The sequence below is a fragment of the Pristis pectinata genome, chromosome 9 (genome assembly GCF_009764475.1).
Source record: "Pristis pectinata isolate sPriPec2 chromosome 9, sPriPec2.1.pri, whole genome shotgun sequence".
NCBI lineage: Eukaryota > Metazoa > Chordata > Chondrichthyes > Rhinopristiformes > Pristidae > Pristis > Pristis pectinata.
This window is the reverse complement of record NC_067413.1, coordinates 78,569,500-78,589,501: the sequence shown is the minus strand read 5'-3', so window position 1 is coordinate 78,589,501 and position 20,002 is coordinate 78,569,500. Positions and strand designations below refer to the sequence as shown.

Genomic DNA, 20,002 nt, shown 5'->3' with positions numbered 1-20,002 from the left:
TTGCTCTGCTGGGAACCTGCATGGACCCAATGGGATAGCCTCCTTCTGTGCCATACATAGTAGATAAATAAATTCAGTGAATGGTCCTTTTTCATCAACAGTCCTGAGAGCCTCATACACTGCGCACTATGCTTATCACTCACCTATCTGCGTCCATCAGGGTATGCAGCTAATATTCTATGCTTCACTATACCATCACATATTCCAAGTGCATCTCTACTATCCAGTTTAGACCTTTATTATCCATTTTTTCCTATCACAATGAACCACTTTGTGTTTATCCACATTGAAATTAATTTGTGATTAAGTCCCCATTCTGCATTCATTAATATTTTCTTGTAATTTGAAGCATTTTTCTCAGTGTTATTTATTATTCCATTTTGTTATCCATAAACTTTAAATTATATTTTAAAATCCTGAGTCTAAATTAAAAATACAGATGAGAACAACAGCAGTTTCTCTGCCAAGGCTCATTCAGCATCACATCACTTCATTTACCAATATGAATAGTTACCATTAATACATATTTCCTGCTTTTTGTTTTGTAGCCTTGCTGTCCAATCTTTGAAGTGACCCAGACTGCAAGTGTTCTCACCTTAGTCATAAGTCTGCCTTGTGGTGTCTTATCAAATGCTATTAAAAAATTCAACTACTGTACATCTGCTCTTTCAAAAAATTACACAAGCTTGACCAAACATGCTCTTCCCTATTGAAATCTGTGCTGGCTACTCTGCATTGTATTTTGGGTTTCTAGGTGTTTTCTATTATATTTTAAAGTAAGGATTAGATTATATTTCCGATCACTGACATTACGGTGGCTAAACCTGTTCTACCTCTCTTTTTAAACATAGAAATAATATCAACTGGTTGCCAGTCCTCTCATATTATTCATTTTCCTATGTATAATGGTGCCTCTGTTTCTCCAGACTACTTTTAAAATGATTTAAAATAAAAATGAGTCACACCTGTTCTAAACCTGTGATATAAATACAACAATGAATAATATACAGTGACTGTCCTGGAACATTTTTAAGAGAACTTGGAACATCATAAGCAAATAATATGGAAGACTTATTCCTTTACCCACTTTGGCTCCAGAGAATACATGGGCAACAAAGATTAAAGACATGGGAAGAAAATAAGGAAGATTTATTCTAAAATAGTAGTAAAGTAGTTACCTATGGAAAGTTTTTCAAGTGTGAGGAGCAAGAACATAGAACCACAGTTAGCCTTCACTCTACAATGCCACCAGTGTGTTTTTTTTCTGATGACTAGCTTTTAGTCTGATTTATAAATTTTAAAAATTCTCAATATTTATCACAATTAATAGACAATTTAATGACTCATACTCATGTGAGAAAAGTTCCAAAGTCAAGTGAAACTCACAAGACACACTCATTATAAAATAATGCATTCCTGAAAAGAAAACATTTTTCATCCAGAAAAGATCTTTAGGGCTTCAATCCACCACTCACTCATTAATTTCTGGGATTGCTTTATATGCCACATAAAAGTAGTTTCTCACTCTCATAAATGCAAATTGGTATGATCATCATCAGGGTTTAAGGACAGTTGCAAAATCTGGTTAATTTGTGGGGAAACTAAATCAGCTAAATTTCACCAATTATTCATCAGGATAGGCTTTAAAAGTTGCAAAAATCTGTCGCAGATTAGCAAATATGTAAATAAAAATGTTTAGCATGAAATTAAAAAGCAACAGTTGTCAGCTAATGGTAACTTAAACATCAAATCTTTGCAAATTATTGTTGCTGTTCAACAATCTTCAAGTGTTAGTAATGGAGAAATGGGTTTGCAATCCAGACAGGTACAAATTATCTCTCGTCTCTTTTCATTATCTCATGATTGAGAAGAAAAAAGAATGACAGCATTGATCAGAACCTGTGATGCAGATATTCTGTCAACCTATGCTCAGCTAACATTGAAATAGCAATAACAAAATGGCAGCCGGATAACCCAATCTCAAAGTTGGACAAGTGTGCCTTAGGTTGGGTCAAGTGGAAGAATCTTTTTCATTCTAAGTTTTATATTAAAAAGCAATTGATATATCATTCCTTAAGTAGGAGAGTGTGAGTAACTACTTTGTGTTTTAAAGATACCATATTTAAAAATATTCTTCCTACCCAGAAAAGAAAAAATCATGTACTGAATCTGATTCCAAAGGTGGCGAAGTGCGATCATCAAAACCAAAACTGAAATGAAGAGCGCTAGACCCTATGAGAAATAAGATACACTGGGTCTGCACTTTTGTTGATAATTGATTATTTAAAAACTTTAGTAAATGCAAAACTGTGCAGAGTGGTGAGAAGGCATTCAAATTAAACAATGCATTCACTGTTATCATTAGAGAAGTATTTTGTTCAAGTACATTAGATTCCATGTAGTAGAGTGCAGTTGTTCTCTTGAAGAAAGTACAGATTTTCTCCTTACTGATCTATTTTGTTGACATCTTTTAGGGTTTCATTAAGGAAGGATTAGCAAGGGGATTCCACCTCCTGTATGTGCCCTAACAATTATTTTCCTCACTTAGTGAAAGCAATTATCCTTGTAGCTAAGGGGACACATAAAGCCCTCCAGTTCCCAAGTGTTCTTTTCTCTTTGGGATCTTGAAGAGAATAGCCCAGATTTCCTGGCCAGCATTATTTTAATATCTGTGTCACCTATTTATTAATGTGTGACCAAAAAACATGGGGCTTAACTGCCAATAGCTTATTTAATCATGAGGACCATCACAGCCCAATCTGGTCTTGGCCCCAGCTGTGCATGTTTCACCTGGAGTCACTAGGTGGTTTTCAGGAGCAGCAACAGCAGCCAACAACTCTCAACTTCCCAGTACTGCAGTCTTAAAGACATAAGTCTTAATGACAGTAGAAAACAGAAGGTCAGCTGGAGGACTTCTTGATTTCGATTGCTCAGCAGCACATTGTGTTGTGGTTATCATTTGAGTCTCTGGGAAACTCTAATAAATTCCCAATTGTTAATAAGAAACAACTGCAGTCTACTTCACCATGAACAAAGCTTATTCAGATACATGAATGAATATGACAGTGAGGTACATTATGTTATGGTAAAACTGGCCCACAACATGTACAGAACTTATTGATCAAATGTTTAATCCCTCACTGACCTGTGATTGAGCTGCAGCTGAACTGGCTTCATTAGTGTCCACTTCCTGTCCAACTGAACTGTGGTCTACTTCCAGCTTCTTTACATCTTTCTCAGCAGGAGCTCTTGACCCAATCTGACCGTTATTATCACCTGAACTCTTGTCCACTGGGTTCAAATTAGGGCTGATCTTGTCCAATGAACGAGCTTTATGCCAAGCAGGGTAAAGCAAAGGATCTGCTGCTGCTGTTATTGTTGCTGCTGTTGGTAGCAACTGAGTTCCAGGCTCCAATACAGTCATCTCAGCGGTGGCCTTTAGAAACAGGATAAAACAAATAGACACTATTCTTTCACCTCTGTATACTAATAAAACAATATATTGCTTTAATTATATTTTGTTGTTTTAAGGATATATCAGTGTTAAATACTTGTTCCTTGGTGAGTCCTGTTTTACCAAGAAGACCCAGCATTTCCCATGAGCAAAGTGGATAGTGAGCTGGACTTCCCAAAATTCTGATATCGAATTAGGCTCAGGACTCTCCAAAATTACCAGAAGCAAAATAGCAAAGAAAGTAACAGCTCGATAATGTTACAAAACTTCAGGACCAGATAGTGTACCATCAGAAGTTCTTCAAAGTAGTAGGTCAGAACATTGCAGATAAACTAAGTATAATTTTCCAAAATTCTTTTGAACTTCTCTTTGTCCTCCTTAATTTCAGTTGAATCCAAGATATGTGCTACTGACAAGCTGGTACCTCGGAATGAAGTGATGGCAAAATGGGTCCCTGGCCTCTCCATTCCATCACCAACACAGACTTTAGCAACAACTCAGTTCTCACACATTGTTGGTCTCAGGCTCCATAAGACCAATACCCTCCCACCTAATTCTGATGGTGAAGATATCAAATGTGGTTTGATTGGCCAAAAGGAGGTGTTTGGAGTTGTATCACAGCCGAGTTGCCCTTGTCTTTATCTGTAGGGTTTATTGTGCAGTAATAGTCTTTAGCACTTAAGATCTGAAGCTGTGTACAGAGAAATATATATTTGGCATGTACTGATCAAAAATAAAAGGTTCCATGAAAGGTTGAAAAGATTAATGTTATTAAAGAACAGGAGGTTTTATTGAAAACAGTGCTAAAACAAAGCTGTGATCAAACCTCATGAAATGTATTTGATTGCATTTGAGGCATCGAGATATAATTAAAGTAAATAACACTGTAGAGCAGTCTTTTATGCAATAAGATTCTTAATATACTTTCTAAAACATTGCGCTGTGTTCATAAAATGTATAATGGTAGAACTCACAATGGAAATTTTTATTCCTTAACAATAACTGAAAATCAGATATAGGCATTGCCTCTCAAGATGCAAGATTAATCTCGTGGATATAGTTGCAGGAAATCCAAGGCAAATTCATAGGAACATTAAAAAAGCTAGTATTCTCTGTGAAATTTATTAGTCATAAAGATGTTTGTGATAGAGAGAAAAAAAAAGCTATTTGACAGGACCGGGTGATATTTAGAGGAAAGAGGACACCTGATTAACCCACCAGGAATAAACTGAACCAGAATGCAGGTTCCTGTGAAAGCTCCAGTGTAATGTATGCAGAGATAAGGAGACCTTCAACTAGTGGCAGACCTTGGGCATGCCCTGAGGGAACTAGAGTTTGCTGAATAAAAAAGAGATGCTGGTAAAAGCAGATTCCACTACGTCCAGTAAGTGTCGTGAACATATACTCATTGTCTGGAATAAAATGTTGATAACTGGCTGCAATTTCACAACTGTGGCTGGCAGGGTTGGAAAACAGGGCAGGACTTCATTGCCCTGTCATTCCTTCATGCGTTTATTCAATTTTACACCATTTTCTTTAGCAAAATTCCGTAAGTGAAGGAATAGTGGCATTAAAATATCATCCATCCAATTTTATACCATTAGCACTTCATGGATAATCAAACTCCTAAAAATAGGCAGGTAGCTTTGCCAGCCTTTAAGTGAATGATAATGGTGGATTAAAAGGGTGCGGGTAACTTATATGAAAATATTCATACAAACTCACTTCTCAATGCTAACACAACTATTGCATGTCTCTGTCTGCATCCAGACCTCCCTGCATTGGATTGAAAAGGAGAAGCAGAGAAGGGCTATTCTAACCAGGCTCCATGAGACCAACAAATGATGGAGCCTACTGTATAAAAATTTATTGCCCACAGTCTTTGAAAGCAATGGCAAAGTTAGTCTTGTCCCGTGCTGAAGTGGGGATCTACAGCAGGTGCCAGTTTTCAGTGAGAACATTGTTATTGTCACACATTGTTTGTTGTTGAGATTTGGGGAGGAGAATTGGTCCCTGAACATCTTGGGCAGATTCAGGAAAATGCTGACAGCCCTTCTCTCCTTCCTCCAGTTTCCTCTTCCAGCAGCCTGTCCTACTTTCTGTTACCTCTGCTCAATCTACCACTCTTGCTCCATTACTGCACCATATCTTGGGATATTCTGGTTGTGTAGAAGCAAGGTTCTACGATGGGACTGCTGTAGGCTCTATTCCTTTTGCTGCTCTAAGGGCAGGTGGCATGTCTCTCCTGATACATACTTTTCAAAACTTTCTTGCCTGGCACTCTGACACATCCTTCAAGTAGATGAAAAGTCAGAGATTGTGGTCCACAATCTGTGATTAATATTTCTCTGATGCCATGGACTATCTTCTTCTTAGGGAGAATACCCTATGCTTCCAATGATTGCAGTCAATGGCAGTTGTTAGGAGATACATAATAATGGACTGTGTAAACATGTCAGAAAAACAAGTAATATCTATTAAATGAGGCTTATGATGGGTTCAATTCATAGATATTTGTGAGAGAACTGCAATATGACCCACACATTAAAACCAAGGTGATAGCAGATGGTGGACTGTTTGGTATTTTTTTGTTTTGGTATTTTTGGAAGACGTTTCATTTATCATGACTTGTTAAAGTTATCAAAGTCCTTACTGCTTTATATTGACCAAGGCATGAACAATGCCCTTGTCAGTACCACACTAGGCTCTAAGTCATATGATTGTGGGTTCAAGCCTAGAGACTTTTCAAAGATCCACGCTGACACTCCAGATCAATGCTGAATCAGTTTCACATAGTCTGAGGTGTTGCCTTTTAGATAAGGTTAATTTGAGGACTTGGCTGCAGTCTTAAGTAGATACAGCAGATCCCAAGGCAGTATATTCTGGAAGAGCAGGGGAAGTATCTCTGGTGTCATGGTCAATATTTATACCTCAGTCAACTGCAATAAAAAATAGATAAGCTGGCCATTATCACTCTGCTTTTTATGGGAGTTTGCACCATGCAAATTGGCTGCATTTCTCACATTATAGAAGTGACTGTACTTCAAAACTGTGTGATTGGGTGTAAAACACTTTGCAACATCCAGAGACCAGTAAAAGTTGCTTATTAATTGTAAGTCTATTTTTCTTTCTCTGCATGGGATGGTGGGTTTAATACTTATTGTCCTGGTACTACTGAGCCTGGGGCCTGGGACTTAACACGAGCTTTGGATGGTTTTTTCCTCTCTTTTCCAGACTGGGCCTTTCTCTTCAAGCTTTGCTTGGGTCTAATGCACTTCTGTAGATAACTGTGAAAAGCTGAGGACTCCGTGCCTTGCCGCAAATCTCTGAGACATCATGCCAAACTTTCGTTAACACAAAAAGCAATTCTAGCTTTAAGCAGCTGCTGGCATTGAAAAGCTGCAGTAACTTCTCCTTCTTCATTCTGTAGTGACGAGCTCCCAAACAGAAAAGGAGAAGCTGATAGCAGGTGCATCAATATTTCAGTGGAACAAAGGAAATTACAGTGGTATGAGAGAGGAACTGGCCCAAATTGATTGGAAGAGTAAGCTAGTTGGAGGGACGGCAGAGCAGAAATGGATGGAATTCCTACAAGAAATAAGGAAAATGCAGGATAGATATATTCTGAGAAAAAAGAAGGCTATGAATGGAAAAATGGCACAAATGTGGATAACGAGAGAGGTTAAGGCTAAAATAAGAGCAAAAGGGAGGGCATACAAGGAAGCAAAAATTAGTGGGAAAACAGAAGGCTGGGAAACTTTTAAAAACTTACAGAAAGAAACCAAGTAGGTCATTAGGAAAGAAAAGATGAATTATGAAAGGAAGTTGGCAGATAACATCCAAAAGGATACTAAGAGTTTTTTTTAAATATATGAGGAGTAAAAGAGAGACACGGGTTGATATAGGACCAATTGAAAACATTGCGGGAGAGATTATAATGATAACAAAGAGATGGCAGAGGAACTAAATGAGTATTTTGCATCGGTCTTCACTGTGGAGGACATCAGCAATATACCTGATAGTCAGGGGTCTCGGGGGATAGAACTGAGTTCAGTCAAGATTACTAGAGAGAAGGTGCTCGGGAAGTTAAATAGACTAAAGACAGATAAGTCTCCCGGACTGGATGAAGTGCACCCTCAGGTTCTGAAGGAGGTGACTTTAGAGATTGCGGAGGCATTGATGATAATTTTCCAGGTATCAACAGACTACAGCTTGGTTCTGGAGGACTGGAGGGTCGCAAATGTAGTTCCGCTGTATAAGAAAGGTGGGAGGCAGCATAAAGGAAATTACAGACCCATTAGTCTGATGTCAGTGGTTGGAAAGTTATTGGAATCGATCCTCAAGGATGAGGTTATGGAATACCTAGAGGTGCAAGGCAAGATAGGTCCAAGCCAGCAAGGTTTCATAAAGGGAAGATCCTGCCTGACCAACCTATTGGAGTTTTTTGAGGAAATCTCAGGTAAGGTGGATAAGGGAGAGGCTGTGGATGTTGTGTATTTAGACTTTAAAAAGGCCTTTGACAAGGTGCCGCACAAGAGGCTGATTAATAAGATGAGTGCTCATGGAATTACAGGTAGGATAGTAGAATGGGTGGAGCATTGGCTGGTAGGCAGAAAGCAAAGGGTGGGAATAAAGGGATCCTGTTCTGGTTGGTTACCGGTTACTAGTGGTGTTCCGCAGGGGTCGGTGTTGGGGCCGCTTCTTTTTACATTGTACATCAATGATTTGGATGATGGAGTAAATGGTTTTGTGGCTAAATTTGCAGATGACACCAAGATAGGTGGAGGAGTAGGGAGTATTGAAGAAGCAGGAAGGTTGCAGAGACACTTAGATAGTTTAGGAGAATGGGCAAAGACATGGCAGATGAGATTCAATGTTGAGAAATGTGCGGTTGTACACTTTGGAAAAAGAAATAAACAGGCAGATTATTATCTAGATGGGGAGAAAATTCAAAGTACAGAAGTGCAAAGGGACTTGGGGGTATTCGTGCAGGATATGCTAAAGGTTAACCACCAGGTCGGATCGGTGGTAAAAAAAGTGAATGCTATGTTGGCATTCATTTCGAGAGGTATAACGTACAAAAGTAAGGAAACGTTGATGAGGCTCTATGGGGCACTGGTGAGGCCTCATTTGGACTACTGTGCGCAGTTTTGCGCCCTTTATCTTAGGAAGGATGTACTGATGTTGGGGGGGGGGGGTTCAGAAAAGATTTACGAGTATGATTCCTGGAATGAAAGGGCTTACATACGATGAGCATTTGTTGGCACTTGGACTGTACTCGCTGGAGTACAGAAGAATGAGAGGTGACCTCACAGAAACATTTAGAATGTTGAAAGGACTGGACAGAGTAGATGTGGCTGAGCTGTTTCCCTTGGTGGGTGAGTCCAGGACTAGAGGGCACAGTCTTAGAATTAAAGGGTACTGGTTTAAAACAGAAATGAGGAGAAATTTCTTTAGCCAGAGGGTAGTGAACTTATGGAATTCTTTGCCACATACAGCTGTGGAGGCTTGATCATCGGGGGCGTTTAAGGAGGAGATTGATAGATATCTAATTAGTCAAGGTATCAAGGGATATGGGGATAAGGCTGGAAATTGGGGCTAGATAGGAATAGTTTTAGTTTAGCTCATGGAGCAGACTCGATGGGCCGAATAGCCTACTTCTGCTCCTTTGTCTTGTGTCAGCTGATAGAACCAATGTCAACGCACACACAATACTTAAATGATACCAGCAAGTAACTGTGTGGGAGTTCATATCTACACATTTCCAGTAGTAATCTCATCAGAGAAGGAAACCCAGAATTGACAATCTAAAACAGGTAGCATAATTGCCAAGGCCATACCTCAATCAAATCTCATGCATGTGCCCTTTCCAGGCAAGACCTGTAGTTCAGGGAGTGAACTCTGTACTCTGATCCCAGGGTTGCTGATGCCATGTGTGGTTCCCTAACACCTGGTTCTGTTGAGATGAGCAGGCTCAACACATAAATGGGATTGGAGGTGCTGGAATTTGGAGCAACAAACAGTCTGCAGGAGGAACTCAGCAGGTCAGGCAGCATCTGTGGGGGGCAAGGAATTGGCAGTGTTTCAGGTCGACACCCTGCATTGAGACTGAGAGTGGAGAGGGAAAGTAGCTGATATAAAGGGGAGAGGTGCTGTGAGACCAGGACCAGAGGGAGATAGGTGGACTGAGGAGGGGTGAGAGATGATGGGCAGAAGGAGCCAGGTGGGGGAGGGGAAGAGGGAGACATAGGTAAGTGGGTGATAGGTGGACGCAGCCAAGGGAAAAAAGGGCAGATGAAGCCAGGTGGGGCGAGGGGAGGGAAAAGGTGGAAACAGAGACTGGATGGTGATAAGTTGGGACACAAAGACTACAAGTGCTGGAATCTACCCCTCCCCCACGTCTCTTTGTGCCCGTCATCCCCAACTCTCCTACTGGCCCATGTCTTACCTCCCCCAACCCCCCACTCCTTTTTCTCCCGGCTATCTTCCCTCTCCCTTCCCAGTGGGATCCATTTGGTTTGTATGGACTTTTGGTGGTTTACCCACTGAAACACAAGAAATGGTAAGATTTCCAAACTCGACAGAATACAAAAGTAGCAAAAACAATGGACAGAAACTGAAGGTCACTGACTCGAAATTCATGGTTTCAGTTCGGAAAATTTAAATTAAAACTATTTCATTTACATTAACATATTAAATAATTATTAATGAACCAACTTAAAAAAACAAACACATAATTGAAATACACAATATAATAATAGATCCATCTGAGTAATGATTTCCCCAGCCCTGGGCAAGTGATACAAGCAGGGAAGGGAAGTCAGAGCAGAAGCCTGATATTATATGTGTATTAATTCTCCAACCATGAATGATTGGGAGCAGGAGGTTTGAGGTGATCCAGAGCATTAGCCTTTTCAGAAAGGGGGTGTTGAGAGAATAAAACTAGGAATTCCTAGGCTCATAATCCATGCCTGTTGCTAATTGTGTGACTTTTATCACAACTCTTTTATCTGTGAAAGAAAACACCTTTATCTGATCGATCTCTAAAAAATATCCTTCCCAGCAAAATGAGGCTGTGTTTTCTGGAAGGTTTTAAATGCTGTCACTAGTTGTTAGCATCAAAGCTTGAATGTGAGGGTTACCTGCTGAACAGCATCTGCTGGCAATGAATCATTTTCCACTTCTACCGCCAATGCAGCTGTGTTTGTGGGTACTGGCTCTGCTGGAGATATAGGTGATGACATAGCTTCGGCAGTACCTTCCTGTTGTTGGGACTGTTCCACTTCAGTGTGAATCTCTTCAGTTTCTTCTGCTTCCACTTCTTCTGCTTCACCTTCCAGTTCCTCTGTCTCCTCTTCAGCTGTGGGTTTAAAGTGTATAAGTTCTCATGAAGAGTGTTACTTATGATGTTCCTTTGTTGCTGTCCTGTTGCTGTCAGCTCCTGATATATGAACGTCAATCAGATGGCAGTAATGTCATCACAAAGTTGTTGCATCTTTGGGGGGAGGTGGGGGCTGAGGGGAGGGAGATGGGTGTGAGCTCAACAAGTTCAGTGTTTGCATTGGCATTGCCATCAGTTTGCACAAAGCTAACAGACTGGGAGCAGGGGCACTAATATGACCAGCAACATAAAGCAGCTTAGAACTGAGTGAACAAGGAGCAAGAAGCAAAAGAGACTCAGATGCTGGAATCTGGAAGAAAACCAGAACACTGGAAGAACTCAGCAGGTCAAGCAGCATCTATGGATGCAAAAGGTGTAGGGTGACACAGGGTCTCTGATGCTATGTGCCTGTGATGCTGCTGCAAGTAAGTTTTACAGTGCACCTGTGCATACATGTACGTGTGCATATGACAATAAACTTGACTTTGACTTTAAAATGTCAACATACAACTTTTGCCTCCACAGATGCTGCCTGACCTGCTGAGTTCATCCTGCAGCTCATTGTTTGCATAAGAAACATAATTTTCTTCATTAAGTTTGAGTTTAGCTCCAATGCAACATTGATATTGGTAATTTTAAGAGCCAAAAATGAAAGTGGTTTTAGCAGTCTTGGTTCCATTTCTACATTTTTGATTTTAGACAATATAAAACTGTATAGCATTAATTAGCCTCACCCAGAAAAAATACAGAAGCATCAGTGTGGGAAATTGAAAATGTGGTTACATTTAAGATGGTTTCATTGGATTTGAAAATCAACTGTAAAATTCACTATACCTTAAAAGAGCCCTCTCTGGAAAAAGCAATGCCATAAAATTAAGAAAATAGATGTAATTATAAATTTAGCAGTCCAGCTGACCTTAACACATAGAAAATGTGCTGTCGTGTAGTAGCACTAACACAAGACTTTATTGTCTTCATGATGGCTCATCATTGGGAGAACTGTGCATTCACTTTGTATTTGATATCTCTGGCAGTTATTTTGAATGAATAAATAAATCAACATCTGAAAGGTGGGTCAGAATTATAGAATTTGCCTGATATTACTCCAATGATTTCAATTAAAGAAAGCATCTATTTTGCCAGACTACTGCCCATGTAGTAATATAAATATAATGGATGCTGTTAAACGTTTTGTGACCTGATCAGCCAAGGATCTTCTAATCGTACTTCACAGCAGAAATTTTCTAATTTTGATTTTCCTACCTGTTATTCATAAGTTTTTTGGTTATTTACAGTTCCAACATCTTAATGAGCACAAAATCCATTTTGGAATTACTGTCTAAGCTTTTGCTTGTTGGTTATTACTATAAATGATAACTGTAAATGATCAAAAACTTTAATGGAATATTTGCTTACATTTCTGAAAGTCAATCTCCCTGAGCACCCTTTCTTCCTTTGTAAATTCAGCTGAAAAATGATCCATATTTTCAAAGCCACGTTCTATCTTTTCCATGTGTGATATTTTCGATGCTTCTGAAATCCTAAGAAATTTTACAATATTTATAAATAGTTTGTATGATGGCAAATCATATCCTATAAAACACCAATAAATTAAACCTGTTCTGCTTGATACTCACTTTTTAACAAGAGGTTTTGTATTCTGTAAGAGAAATAAACATCTTTATTAAATATCCAAAATAATCTCCATAATAAATATTTGATAGATTATTTAAAACAATACTATTGAATTATATGTTTGGTGATTGGTTAACATTTGTTTGAAACTCCAGCTCTGCTCTTTTATTGGTAACATTAACCACTGCTAAAATAATGGAATTTTAATGAATCCATTGCACATCTGCTAGAATCCCCAAATTATCATTTGTATGTTTGTAAAAGAATACAAAACTGATGGGAGGGAAGGGATAAGTTTGGCTCAACCATGATGTATCACTTGGAGGTCAGATAACAGAGAAAAATATGGAAACCTCTGAGTTCTCTGTGAATCTATCACTCTCTCTTTCTCCCACAATGTCTGCACAACCTCTCTCAATGTTTTCTCCCACCCATCATGGAGACAGGAAGTTCCAAAACCTTGTCTTCCTCTCTCTACCATCATTTACTGGTGTTCTCTAATTTCGCATTCACTCTCTGTTTCATTTGCTGCTTCTTTTGCTTTTTATATTTTTTAGTTTTTATCTCCGTAGACCTTTTCCAAGTTTAGGCACTCACGAACAACATCTAGAACAACCTGTACAGATCTGGGATAGCAAGATATGGAATAAAGCTCATTCTACTCTGGTTCAACATCAAGCTTCAGGTTTAGCTTCAGAAGAGCATTCTTTCTTGCACAATCCACTTTCCATGTGAGATATCTTTGGATTCTTTACATCAGATTGCCAATTCGTGCCAAGTTAGGGACAGTGATATAGGTCTGGGACTACCAGAAACTCAATATAGACTTCCTAAAATCAAGTATTACTTACCACGCCTGCCAGAGACTTTAATAATCTCTAAACTGCATTTAAACCAAGTTCTCAGAGATGGAAAGCTAGTCTTTCAGACAGATCCCCATGTGTGTTTTATCTTTCATGCCTCTGTAACAGGTTTTCCATTACTGTTGGTAGGCACAGTAGTGTAGTGGTTAGCGTAACGCTTTACAGCGCCAGCGACCCAGGTTCAATTCCAGCCACTGTCTGTAAGGAGTTTGTACGTTCTCCCCGTGTCTGTGTGGGTTTCCTCCAGGTGCTCCGGTTTCCTCCCACATTCCAAAGACATACAGGTTAGGAAGTTGTTGGCATACTATGTTGGCGCCAGAAGCGTGGCAACACTTGCGGGCTGCCCCCAGAACACTCTATGCAAAAAGATGTATTTTACTGTGTGTTTCGATGTACATGTGACTAATAAAGAAATCTTATTTTATCTTATCCTTAATGCTGCTGCATATAAAAACTTTGATCATGGGCAAGGGTCATGTGCTCTTATTATCCCAATGATATAAGAGAGAGTGTTGGAGAGGCTAAGGTCCCATGCACAATGGAAGCATCTGGACTAAGGCAAGGGGAATATTACCCAAAGGGAGGAGGCAGCAGCAGAAAGGATTAAGTGAAGAAAGCAGTGCATTTCTTTTTCCAAATGCTGTGGCTACATACAGGGAGTGAATTCTGAGAATGCTAGCCTTGTATGTAGAAGTAGATATGGCATTCGAGAACTTTGAGACAGTAGAATGTTTAACAAAGAATGAAAGATTGTTTTGAACTGTTGAAATACTGGTGTATCCATAATTTCTAAATTTTACTTTCAGAGCATTTAGTGATTTGAATGTGGAAATAAAGCAGGTGCTATTGATGAAATGAGGTTGGTCATTTCTGGGAAAGGGGTATAGTCTTTAGACCCCAGTTGGCTGAGCTTTTGGAATAGAATCCATTGAGAGGACAGGGGTATCAAATTCTGCAAGCAAATTGGTTGAATGGACTCCACAGACAGAATCGTACAGGAATGGGGCATTTAAATTATTGAGTTATTACTTACAGACCCCTTTCTCCAGTCTAATATTTACAACCTGACAACATTTCACAGAAAGCAAATTTTTGAATCATGTTAAACAACATACAAAGTTCCAATTGCACCATGACTTTTGCCTGATTATGCTTCATAAATTATTTCCTAAAATGTTTTCTGCATTTTTAGATCAGAATCCACTTTTATCCTAATATGATTGCCCAAGATTTCCATCAAAAGCATGACACAGATATCTTAAAATGGCAATATTTTTGTCGGTACACAACAACCACAAACCTCACAAACAATAAAAAAAAGAATATGTATCAGAAAACAGAGGAACAGTACTGAATACATTGGAGCAAACCACTGTATTGCAATACATTATAGTACTCTTAAGATATGTCCATTTCCAGAATATATTAGCTGTATAAGTCCAGCTGAGTACCTGCAGAAAGACTGCTATTTCAGGCTCCTCCATACACTGTAATCCAGTCTCAATAACCTTGGATACCCCCTCGAGATGTTCTCCATATTTTCTAATCAATGAGCGAACATGCTGTGTTTTTTCTTCCTGTTCCACAGTGATGATTTGCAGCATGTCCTTTTTCCTTTCCTCCAGCATTGCATACAGACCATCAAATTTTTCACACATCAGTTCCTTTTGGCAGGCACTATTAGTCTGCAAAATTTAGGAAATAGTCACTTTCCACAAAATTCAACATTTCAAATGCTGAAACAAACTCATTTAAAAACTAAAAAGCAGTGTGCAAATAACTCTTGGCTCTTAATTCTTTGAAGTTTTGCTCTGTGAATAATAACATCTGTCAGCCACTTAAACAGAGACTTAACTTTCTTATTGCAAGAAGGTTAATAATTTTGATAAGTGGATAAACAAGTTTCATATAAACTAAATCTCAAGAGTTTGAATGTCAACATTTGCAAACTGATGGCTTTAGGGACTAGATTATTTTTTCCTATATCAATATATTACATCTGTCACTAAGGGAAAAAAAATCAGGTATAGAGGTTAATTTTGTATGACATGTTAAAAGTCTGTGGCACACTGGAGCACCTATACACCTGCCACAGTATGGTAGATGCCAACTTGTTTGAACACACATCAACTTCTTGACCTCATTTGGGTGTATTCTAGCGAAATAATTTAGCAAGTTCAAAACATGGATTCAGAGTAATATTGTCAGAGGCCTGGTAACAGTCTTTGGGAATGGCTGAACTGTGGTTAAGGAAACTGGGACAAAAAATAAAATATAAAAGAAAATAATGTACACTGAAAAATACACCTTCATAATACTTTTGCAGTGGAGTGAAGGAGGCATTGACATCAATTGTATATGCGATACAACTTTACAAGGATGGGAATTACCTCAATATTTCTGCATGTTTCTTCCATCTGAGTAATTACTGTCTGAATTCGGTCGTTGCTTGCTACCAGCATTGAAATCCCATCACTGAGTTCAGACTGCATACAAAATTAAACAAAACATTCTAAATAACCCAAGCAATAATTAGAAAGGACACTATTTCAGATTTTAAAGTTTGGAATTAATTTTTTACATTTAAAAGTACATGGTGCTTTGGTTAAAATTGCTAAACTGAGAGAATCTTATCTCAGGATTGACGATATGGTTTGTTTCACACTGTAACAGGTATATGAAAGGTTAAGAAAAATCTTGGCTTATTTTATTGTTTCTATAAATACTGACGCTGAAGCTGGCACATAAATAATTATAAGCTGATACCAGAAAATATATTTTAGATATATAAATAATATAAATGTATTTTAGGTATATAAATGCAGGCACGGTAGTGTAGCGGTTAGCGTAACGCTATTACAGCACCAGTGACCCGGGTTCAAATCCGGCCACTGTCTGTAGGAGTTTGTATGTTCTCTCCGTGTCTGCGTGGGTTTCCTCCGAGTGCTCCAGTTTCCTCCCACATTCCAAAGACATACAGGTTAAGAAGTTGTGGGCATGCTACGTTGGCACTGGTAGCGTGGCGCCATTTGCAGGTTGAACACTCTACACAAAAGATGTGTGTTTCAATGTACATGTGACTAATAAAGATATCTTATCTTAATATATAATAGAGATACTAAGCTTAAGAGTTCTTGACCAAGAAAAACTGTTATTAAACAGGAGTCTAAATTGTAATTAACAATTATTGTTTGAATTTATCCACTCTGTTCATGAGTGCCACCTATGCATCAAGGTGATGGAAAAGTTTGGAGTTCTACCTGTCAGATATCTAGCACATGAATTTGCAAATCATGTCCACTAGAAGCTGTTCTATTGGCACATACCTAACCAAATGGACAATTTTACATTTAACAAGCTGAATACTTCAATTTCAAAATTCATCAATCCATGATTCATCCGTACAAGAAAAAAATACTGAGGTTTTTATAACTTCTGACTAACTGCTTACAATTTGTCTCTATACAAAATGAACAGGTGAATCTTCAGTGAACACATGCTTAGATCTTTTCATTAGCTTAATCCATTTCACCATTTTAATAATGGCTTACACTATGAGGGAAATATTTCATCATTATCCATGTTGGTTATTCTACTGTGGAGAAACACAAATGGAGAAATAGGAGTGCTGAAAGAGGGATGCATGACTTAATTCTATAATTAGTGCACCAGCAGCAGTTAACAGTACAGTGGCAATAGAAAATGACATTCTCAGAACCCTATCCAGTCCTAATTATTTTTAGAGTGAGTGGGTTATGCCCTTAATGTATTAATTAAAAACAGAAGTACTTCAAACATTCATCTCATCTTGATTACTTCCTTTAAAAGGAACCAAAGAAGTACCAGAGGTATGATTTGTTAATAGACAGAAGGTACAAAGCATGGTCTTGTGATCATCCTTTGAAATACAAGCTTTAAGTTGAAAAGTTAATATAAGTACAAGTAACGTCAGGCTGCCCTTTGTACTGATACAAATATCGTTAAAAGAATCCTGGGTACAAATCACTTGTCTGTCTTTTAAATAGAAATGGTTTTTGTGTTGTTCAAAGAGGAGAAAGGGTAATCCTTAAAAAATGATTTTGGAAAGAAAATAAGACCCACCTTTTGCCTTTTATAAATATTATTGAGTGGAGCCACCTCGCAGTCTTTATGAGCACCAAATACTTTACACATGGAGCATGTTGGTACTTCACACGTCATACAATAAATGTTGATCCGTTCATCATCATGTTCTTCACACATGGGTTGTTCAGTCTTCTTTTCGGGTCTGCGAACAAAACTGAATGAATTCAAACTCATGATACATCATAATATCCAATCAACACAGGGGAATTCCAAGATGACACAAACCGCCATTTCATTCCACCATCCGGAGTTTCTGACTTTTTTCTTGCTTTTTAGGGAAATGCCTTACTTTTCCAATCACAGAAACATAGAGCGAACATAGCATAGAAAGGGAACTATCGTAGTAGAAAATAGAATAAATCAAAAAATTATGTAAGCACCAAGGGTAGCTTTCCAAATCCACACTAATAAAAGGAAATCCCTGGGTGCACATATAAGTCAAGAGGTAGAAGGTTCCATGTGATTCACCAGTGGCATCCAACCATGACATAATATCACTTGAAAGACTGCAAGGTACTTATTGACACAGTTCCCAATCTCTTGGGTTGCAAGGCACAATTTCTAAATTTGCAGATGACATGAAACTTGGTATTATTGTGAACTGTGATAAATTGCAGCAAGATATAAACAGGTGGTGGGATGAGTGGATGCATGGCAGCTGAAGTTTCTTGTGAGGTCTTGCATTTTGGTAGGAAGAATGAGGAGAGGCAAAATAGAACAAAGGCTGCTGTTCCAAAAGGAGTACAGGGACCTGGGAGTATGGGTGCATTAATCATTGAAAGTGGTAGGGCAGGTTGAGATAAGGCAAACTCAGTTTTGGACTTTATAAATAAAGGCATAGAGTATAAAAGCAGTGAAGTCAAGCTAAACTTTATAAATCACTAGTCTAGCTTTGACTGGAATTCTGGTCACCACATTATATGAAGATGTGATGGCATTAGAAGGATCCAGAAAGCTTTACTAGAATGATTTCTGAGATGAGAGACTATTGTATAAGGATAGATCAGAGAGGCTGGATCTGTTTACTTTAAAGAGAAAGCTGAGGGGAGATTTGATAGAAGTATATAAAATAATGAAGGGTCTGGACAGAGTGGATAGTGGGAGGTTATTTCCTTTGGTGGAAGGGTCAAGGACTATGTCACAGGTATAAAATAAAGGGGAAGAGGTTGAAGAGTGAAATGAGGAAACACATTTACACAGTGTGTGATTGGAATCTAGAGTGCACTACGTACTGATGTGGTGCAGGCCGGTTCCATTGTGGCCTTTAAGAAGGAATGGGATAAACGTATGGTGAAGAAGCCAGTGGGGAAAGGGCCAGGTGGTGGAACTAGTGAATTGCTCTGGTAGAGTACAGGCACCGACACAACAAACCACAGGACCTCCTTCTGTGCAGTAGCCATTCTATGATTGTTAAAGGAGAACATGGTGCAAAACCAGTGCCAACGGCAGCAAACCAGCAGGACCCGCTCACAGCTGCAACGTCCTTTCCTGTAGTGGAGATAGTGTTGGCCACAAAGGAAGCAGTTGTCACAGTGTGACCAGTGCCAGAACTGAGATCACTGAAGGTGTCTGTATGTACTTAATTCTGTATCACTCCATCCATCCTCATCACACAACCTATTCTGATTTACAAGTTGAAATTTGTGTAATTTTTCACTTGTTCCCTCTCGCCCTTCTGCTGACACTCATAACAACCTTTCCTTGTCCATTGTTTTACAGGAAACCTAGGCATTTACGCAGCATCTTAAATGCCTTGGTCAAAACAAAAGTAAAATACATGTCTATAGATTGGATCATTAAATTATCGCTGGGAGTCATTTGGAATAGAACTTGTGCCTGACATTCCCTTAAGGAAATCTGACACCAGGGCTATCTCCTGCTCCTTATGCTTGCTGCAAGCTGGGCACGTGCAATGAAATGCTCGGTGCAATAGCAGCCTTACTGGAATGACTGCAATGTCAGGAAGTATGAGGAGTCCAGCACAGGGCCTTGAACAGAACTTGGAGCCCAACCCTTCCAGCACAGAAGTGGTGGCTACAAACAATCTGCTAGAGAAACTCAGTGTGTCATGCAGCATCTGTGGGGGAAAAGTAATTGTCGATATTTTGGGTCAAAACCCTGCATCAGGATTGAATTGGTGGCTAACTTCATTTCAACACTTGTTGACTGAAATTTAATAAAACATCATTGAAAGTAACATGCATAAAGTCTGTGACCTTTGTTCAATGTGCTCCATACTTCTGAAGAACCAATGCCCGGAGGAGGCCGGACATGTGCACTAACATCCAACAGTGTACAATGCAAGACATGATGCCAGCATGTCCCTGACCATCAACCTCTCCCACCACACTCTGAAACCTAAGCCCAGGCATTTGCAAGCTCAACATTTGCAGGATGTGCAAAAGAAGGGCCTTGAATGTGCAAGGGCCACCAACAAAAGTTCTATGAACCACTGTGAAACACCTGATAGATGCACGTTTAGAGACATTTTTGGGCATATGTGTTTTCATTTGCAAGGACTCCTTTTGTATTGACAACTTCCTT

General features: G+C 39.0%; 1 protein-coding gene across 1 annotated transcript in view; it reads right to left on the bottom strand.

Annotated features, from left to right (window-relative positions):
* Positions 1-20,002, bottom strand: part of LOC127574011 (tripartite motif-containing protein 54-like) — a 58,785-nt gene that overhangs the window by 12,275 nt on the left and 26,508 nt on the right. Inside the window, exons 3-9 of the mRNA XM_052022604.1 lie at positions 17,435-17,612; positions 15,724-15,819; positions 14,785-15,018; positions 12,473-12,495; positions 12,252-12,376; positions 10,597-10,814; positions 3,146-3,436 (exon numbers count right to left, since the gene is read on the bottom strand). Coding sequence (XP_051878564.1) covers positions 3,146-3,436; positions 10,597-10,814; positions 12,252-12,376; positions 12,473-12,495; positions 14,785-15,018; positions 15,724-15,819; positions 17,435-17,612 — 1,165 coding nt within the window. The remainder of the gene's footprint in view (positions 1-3,145; positions 3,437-10,596; positions 10,815-12,251; positions 12,377-12,472; positions 12,496-14,784; positions 15,019-15,723; positions 15,820-17,434; positions 17,613-20,002) is intronic.